Consider the following 7,524-nt stretch of genomic DNA (forward strand, 5'->3'; position numbering starts at 1 on the left):
TGGGGTTCTAGTGCAGACTGGGATGTTCTAGTGCTGAGTGTCTCTAAGCCAGGCTTGACATGGGGTTCTGTCCCTAGAAACCTCCCTGAGGTCAGCATGTTGGTGTAAAGGCTGCTGGCAGTGCACGGTGGGTGGGGTGGGGTAGGCGGTATGAAGGGCACAGCCAGGCACAACTCCTTAGAGAAAGTGCCTGCACCATGGAGGCTGCTGAGGACCTGGACAGTTTACCACAAGAACTCTGTGGCTTCTGTGACTTTTTTATTTTTTTGATAGACTGTATTGTTTTAGAGCAGCTAAATTGAACAGAAGGTGCAGAGTTCCCCATACTCCCTGCCCACACAGCACAGCCTACCCCATTATCAGTGCCCTATTAGTGTTCCATTTGTTATGGAGATAGACCTGCACTGCCATATCATGTCACTTAGAGTCCACATTTCACTTAGGCTAACTCTTGGTGCTCTGCTCTGTGGGTTTGGACAAACCTGTAACGTTATGTGTCTCTGCTGTTTGAGTATCATACAGAAGAGACTCAGTGCCCTACCTGTTGGTGCCTGCCTTTCCCTCCCAAACCTGTAACAACCACTGCTGCTTTTACTGTCTTTGTAATTTGCCTTTTCCAGAATGTCCTGCTTTTGGAACTATATGGTTTGTGACCTTTTCAGACTGGCTTCTTTCCCTTAGTGACGTGGTATAACTTCCTTTGTGTCTCTTCATGACTCATACTTTTTTCTTCTTATCTGTCCCTGGTCTCCATCAGGATTTGGAGCAGAAGCTGTCCCTGCAAGAGCAGGACGCTGCAATTGTGAAGAACATGAAGTCAGAGCTGGTGCGGCTCCCCAAGGTGGAGCGGGAGCTCAGGCAACTGCGGGAGGAGAACACCCACCTGCGGTGAGAGGGGCGGGGCTCATGGGCATGTAGCTTGCCACACAGCCGTGTAGAGCAGGCCTCTGTCCTCCTGGTTCTCGGGTTCCTTCCCACGGTGTGTAGCCATCTGAGTGCCTATTTCTGGCCCTGTCAGGGAGATGAGAGAGACCCATGGACTTCTCCAGGAGGAGTTAGAAGGGCTGCAGAGGAGGTTGGGGCGCCAAGAGAAGATGCAAGAGACGCTGATCAGCCTAGAGCTGGAAAAGGAGGTGAGGCCTAGATGGGTGCGTGGTTCCTTGTGTGGCTGTGCTATGCCCTGTCTAGGGCTCCTGAGTTTATCATACACAGCAGCTGGATGACAGACATCCAGAATGTGGATGCTGCCTTGATGGAGTGGGCAGAATAGTGTCCTGGGACTGTGGTACCTTATATAGCAAAGGGCAGTTGAAGTAGCTAATGTGCAGGCCTCTGACAAGGAGAGGGTCCTGGATTATTGGGGGCTGTGTTGTCATGTGTTGGGGGAGGTCAGAGTGATGTGGGGAGGACTTGATCAGGTGCCACTGGGCCTGGATAGGGAGGAGGGGTCACAAGTGAAGGAGTGCAGAGAATAGATTCTCCCCTGGACTCTCTGGAGGAACCAGTGCTGCTTACACCATGATTTTAGCCCAGGGAGACACATTTTCAATTTCCAACCTAAGTACTGTGAGATAGTAAATTTTTGTTTTAAGCCACTAAGTTTATGGTAACTTGTTTCAGTAGTAGTAGGAAATCTGGTACACATGGTGAACCAGAGGAAACGGCATATAACACCTGGAAGGACCAGAGTGCATGGAGACCTGTGCTAGATTTCCCTGTATCTGCTGTTGGGACTCAGAGGTGGCCCTCAGTGGGAAGGTGGCAGTGCTGGGAAGCTTCTGAAGTCATCTTGTGGGCAGAGGAGGAAACAGGTTCAGAGAAGCTCCCTCTCCTGTTCATTGCATAGAATGTTTGGACTAGAATGTTGACCTCCTGGCTTGTGCCTGGGTCTCTTGGCCTTCATACTGCTTCCCTGTGGCTACAGCCACTCTTCCTTGGTTTGCCTTATGTACCCATGTCCTAGGGAGTGTGAACATCAATCACCATGTTTAGTGCTTGGCAGCTGCCCACCCAATGGGGCTAGCAACTTCCTGAGGGTCCCTACCTTGGATGCTGTGGCATCTGTCCCTTTCAGAGCTACAGTACATTCAGGATCCAGGTGGGACCTCAGAGTCCTCTGCGGCCAGCAGGGGCATTCAGTGGGGGTTCTCATCTCAGATGTTGGCTTCTTTAGGGACTTAGCCTGAAAGGACACTTTTCAAATACTTTTTTATCTGGATGTAGTTTTTTTTTTTTTTCTTTTAGACAGAGTCTCACTCTGTTGCCCCTTAGTAGAGTGCTGTGGCATCACAGCTCACAGCAACCTTCAACTCTTGGGCTTAAGTGATTCTCTTGCCTCAGCCTCCCAAGTGGCTGGGACTGTAGGCCCCCGCCACAATGCCCGTCTATTTTCTGGTTGCAGTTGTCATTATTGTTTTGGCAGGACTGGGCTGAATTTGAACCCGCCAGCTCCTGTGTATGTGGCTGGCACTTTTAGCTTCTGAGCTATAGGCGCCAAGGCAGAATGTAGTTTTTTAAAAATTGTTTAAGATTTGGGGTTCTAGAGTGACTTCCTGGGTGAGGTGTTGGTATGAACTCTGCTGGCTGTGTGGTCCTGAGTCAGCTCCTTAACTTCTGAGGAGTAGCAGCTATGTCTGCCCTCTGGGACAGTGGGGAGTAAGTGAATTTATGTCAAGTGCTTACAACAGTGCCTGGCATATAATAAACATTTGCTGGGAGCAACTGACATAAACTGTGTTAACCAAGCACATGACTGGCACATGAGAGGGGCTCTGGGAATATTTGACTGAGTGAAAACATTGATAACAGCACTGTGCTTGGCACTAAGTGGATGTCAAAGGAGGCCAGGACAAAGGTATGTAGTTCCTATCCTCAAATTGCACCAGTTCTAGAAGGTCAGTGAGACTTACCTTTTTTGGAGATAGGTCAGCATGGAATGGACTTAAGGAGCAGAAGGGCTGATGATCCTGTGGGCCACGTTCCTGTGTTCTTTGCTCTGCAGAGCTTGTTGCCTTTTTTCTCTGGGACCTCCTGGGTCTAGTCCACCATGTGGCTGGACAAGACCTGGCTCCCGGAGGGAGTCCATCTGCCCTGGACCTTGGTATCCTCAGGACCCCTGAAAGAATGCAAGAGGGGGGTTCTTTAGGTTCAGGTGCCCAGCTCCACTCCTGGGGCACAGGTTGCAGGGTCACTTGTAAGGCTGTTTGCTTTCTCTGCAACTTCACATTCCTTTTGGCATGTTTGATTCACACTTGAATTTATGGAGCATTCGACCTGCAGCCTAACTCCAGCAGTTGGGAAATAATCTGACTGTTCCAGCTTAGACTTGGAGCATTTATGCTTCCAAACTCAGCAAGGAGGGCAGGCTCTTTCTTCTAAAAGGTTAGGGTGAGGGAACTTTGCTTCTTTATTATTATTGTCTGATGTGTGTGATGATCATTTGGTCGTTGCTTTCATTGTCTTTTCAGAGGTTACTGGCAAAGCTGCAGAGCTGGGAGCGGCTGGATCAGACCACAGGCTTGAACCTCAGGTGGGTGGAGGGACTGGTGCCTCCTACTGTCCCTTATCTTCTCAGAGGAGGTGGTGCTGGTTTTGCCTCTGGCAGAGTAGTTCCTACCTCCCCACTCCGGTTCTCTCCAGTCCAGTCGGGTAGGCTTATGGGGGAAGCTTTTGTCCCATGGTGCTCAGGTTTAATGAAGTACTTTCACAGCCAGAGGGAGATGGAGCTGAGCAACTCCTCCTGCTGAAGTCTTAATAACATCTTCATTGAAAATCAGAATATCCACAGCAAAGTGGTGGCAGATATCTGATTGCCCTGCATTGTTGGGTTTTGTTAAAGGATTCTTTTTATATATGCCAAGAAAGTAATTGCTTTTGCAGGAAATCGTGCCCTTTAGGTGCTTGTAACCAGTAGAAATGAACTGAGTTTGTAGGGTTAAAGAAAACTACCATAGTGGAAAGTGTAATCCTAGTCAGTGCCTGTAGCAGCCCCTTGGCCTAGTCTCTGCCCAGCTGATGGCCAATGGGCCACAGGGTGCAGGGCAGGGCAGGCATTGTGTTCCTGCCCATACTTTAGGGCAGTGCTTGTGCCTGGCAGTTGCTCATTGGTCCGTGCCCCTTACCCCTGCCTGAGGACTCACTTCATGTCTGATGCTGTGCTGGTCTCAGGGAGGGCGTAGGATTGATTTTTAAAGTTATTTAATTTATTTATTAGGATTGGTATTTTGAAGGAGTCATTGGAGCCTGGGACACAGGGTCTGTGGTGTTTAAACAACCTTTTGTTTTGCTTGCTTATGGGGTTTTAAGACTTCCACTTCCTTGATTGTCTTTCCTGCTGCTCTGGGATACCAGGCCAAGATTGAAGACTTCTAAAGAACTGTTCTGTAACTATACTGTCTGACTGTTGGTTCTGGAATCTGCCACCTTCGGATCAGCATTGTTGGTTCCAGTTTGCTGAGACTTGAAAATGCCTCTTTATTTTCTTTTTGCCTTGTTAAGTCACAGAGGACAGACCAGGCTGCTGTTTCCTCTTGAACTCTCTCTGCAGAACCCAGATTCATGTAGGGCTGGTCTCAGCAGGGCCTAAATGCTTCGTGCTTCTGCTTATTCTCTGGGCTTCTTAACTACCTGGAAGCCCTACCTCTTGTTCCCAGGGAAACTCTGGTCAGATAAGAAACCTCTGTGACTTTCTTTCTCGTGAGTGAGATCAGAGGCCCATTCTTGCCTAATGAGACCAGCCTTATTAAAGAGTTCTGGTGTCCAGTGTATGCCACAAGCACATGTAGCACCAGTCAGGCATGCAGGCCAGCTGCTGTTTCTGGCCTGAATGGCAGAGAGGTTTTTTATGGCCAGTTGGAAGGTACAGCTACTCCTGGAGACTTTTGGTCCCATTTCTGCATCTTAGGGCCCTGACTTGAGCATGGCTGGCACGAGGGCCATCTGGGCCTTGGGATGGCTACAGCTGTGCATTTGGCTTTCCCTAGTGGTCAGGCCCTGGGTCTCGCAGAGGTGGAGGCTGCTTCTGCCCATGACAGGTTTACAGGGTGGAGAGTGTGCATTTCTGCTACTCTGTGTCTTTGATGAGGAAAATAGATGGCATTGCATAGCTACAAAGTACGTTTAAGGGCCATACACTGAAAACTATACAATGTAACTAGAAAACAAACAAACAAACAAACAAAAAACTAAGGAAGACCTAATAATGTATAAATGTAGAGAGATTGTCAGAGGAAAAGATACTATTTTTTCCCCCTCTACTCTGGCATAGCCATGGTCTCAACACTTTGGCATCAGATGTTGGGGGAGGGGGTGTTTCTTCTCACAGCAAGCAGTTTTCCAGGCCATACCAGGTGGGTGTCCTATAACCCATTTCAGACGCTATCTGCCTGAAACTGGTGGCGGGTCTCACAGGCTGAGTGCTCAGTCTCATAAAACAGGCTTCCACTTCAGATACCAGTAGGTTGTCACCAGCACTTCTCACTGGCAGGCTACAAAGCAGGGTTCCCACTGCCCCTTCCTGGGGTCCATCTAGTTGCTAGAGCCACTCCTGGAACTCAGGGAAACACTTTGTTACATTTGCTCATTTATTACAAGGGATGTTATAAAGGATGCAGATGAAGAGCACAATGGAAAAGATGAGTAGGGTGAGGTATGTAGGAAGGGGTGCAGAGCTTCCACATACTCTCCAAGCCTACCACCTGTTCAGGTGTCTAGAAGCTCTCTGAACCCTGTCCTTTGGGTTTTTAGGAAGACCTCACTATGTGGGTGTAATTGATTATATCATTAGCCATTGGTGTCACCTCAACCTTCAGCCCTGCTCCTTCTAGGTTGAGGAGTGGGGCTGAAAGTCCCAGCCCTCTGATTCTGCCTGAGTCTTTCTGGTGACTGGCCCGATCCTGAAGCTGCCTAAGGGCTGCAGCCTCACAGGTATCATTAGCACATAAAAGATGCTTTGTTGCTGTAGAGATTCCAGGAGCTGTTATGTCAGGGAGTGGAATATGGAATAAAGATACTGTGTTTGTGTATTGGAAGATTTAGGATTTTTAAAATGGTACTTTGCTTACATTGACCCATGTATTTGACATAATCCCAGTCAGAATCCAAGCAGGCTTTTTGGGTATAAGTTGATCAGCTGATTTCTAAGGTTCTATAGAAATCCTAGAATAGCCATAATAATGTTGACAAAGAACTAGCTAGAAGCCTAGGGCACTGTGGCTCACATCTGTAATCCCAGCACTCTGGGAAGCTGAGGCAGGAGAATCACCTGAGTTCAGGAGTTTAAAACCAGCTTGAGCAACAGTGAGATCCGGACTCTACTAAAAATAGAAAAATTAGCTGAGTATGGTGGTACCCACCTATAATTCAGCTACTTGGGAGACTGAGGCATGGTGATCACTTGAGCCCAGGAGTTTGAAGTTGGAGTGAACTATGATGATACTACTATACTCTACCCTGGGTGTCAGAGAGAGACTGTCTCAAAAAAAAAAAAAAAAAAGGTGCTTACAGACCAAAAGATTTTGAGACATACTACTAACTGTATTGAAACTGTGTGGTTTTGGTGTAAGGATAGCCATGTAAATCAGCAGAACTGAACAGAAAGTTCAAAAATAATTTAAGAATATAGTGTTGATCCTTTGGCAAAAGTGTCAAGGTAGTGGAATGAGAGAAAGATAGTCTTTTGAACAAATGGCGTTAAAATAACAACAGGATACTTGTGGTAAAAGGATGAACCTTATTACTTATCTCATACAATCTAATTCTAATGGAATGTAGACCTTTGTATAAAATCTAAACCTTATGGAAACTCAGCTCTAGCAAAGAGGTCTTAGAACACACAAGTGTGAACCATAAATGAAAAAAAATGATAAGTTAGTCTTTTTCAAAACTAAAAACCTTTGTCTTCAAAAGACATAAAATGAAAAGGCTGACCAAGAACTAGAAGAAAATATTTGCCATAGGGATATCTAACCAAAGATATGTATCAGAACATGTGAAGAGTTCTTACAGGCTAGGTGCATTGGCTCATTCCTGTACTCCTAGCACTTTGGGAGGCCAAGACAGGATCACTTGAGGCCAGGAGTTCACCACCAGCCTGAGCAACAGAGTGAGACCCCTGTCTCTGCAAAATAACATTAGCTGGGCATGATGATGTATGCCTCTAGTCCCAGCTATATAGAGGCTGAGAGGGGAGGGTATCTTGAGCATAGGAGTTTTAAAGGTTGCAGTGAGCTGTGATTGCAGTACTGTACTTCAGCCTTGGTGACCCAGCAAGACCCTGTTTCTACAAAAAGAAAAAAAATTTCTTACAAATCAGTAATATGACCAGATTAAATTTGAAAAAATGGTCAGAAGGTTTTGAATAGATACTGTATATATGTTATGTGTATATACCGGGTTTCCTCAAAATAAGGCACTATCTTATATTTATTTTTTCTCAAGAAGACATAGTAGGGCTTATTTTCAGAGGCTGTCTTCCTCTCTGTGCTGAAATGCATGGTGTGGCTATGCAGATACGCTGCATAGCCA

At 46.7% G+C, this 7,524-nt stretch overlaps 1 protein-coding gene across 4 annotated transcripts in view; it reads left to right on the top strand.

The window, feature by feature from the left end:
* The window catches only part of MAD1L1 (mitotic arrest deficient 1 like 1), a 473,404-nt gene that overhangs the window by 17,811 nt on the left and 448,069 nt on the right, over positions 1 to 7,524 (top strand). For all 4 annotated transcript variants that reach the window (XM_003795495.3, XM_012808713.2, XM_023516517.1 and 1 more), the window contains 3 exons: positions 758 to 888; positions 1,019 to 1,133; positions 3,468 to 3,529. In XM_003795495.3, coding sequence (XP_003795543.1) covers positions 758 to 888; positions 1,019 to 1,133; positions 3,468 to 3,529 — 308 coding nt within the window. The remainder of the gene's footprint in view (positions 1 to 757; positions 889 to 1,018; positions 1,134 to 3,467; positions 3,530 to 7,524) is intronic.

This window comes from Otolemur garnettii, unplaced genomic scaffold, assembly GCF_000181295.1.
Source record: "Otolemur garnettii isolate 467f Iridium unplaced genomic scaffold, OtoGar3 scaffold00092, whole genome shotgun sequence".
Classification (NCBI taxonomy): Eukaryota; Metazoa; Chordata; class Mammalia; order Primates; family Galagidae; genus Otolemur; species Otolemur garnettii.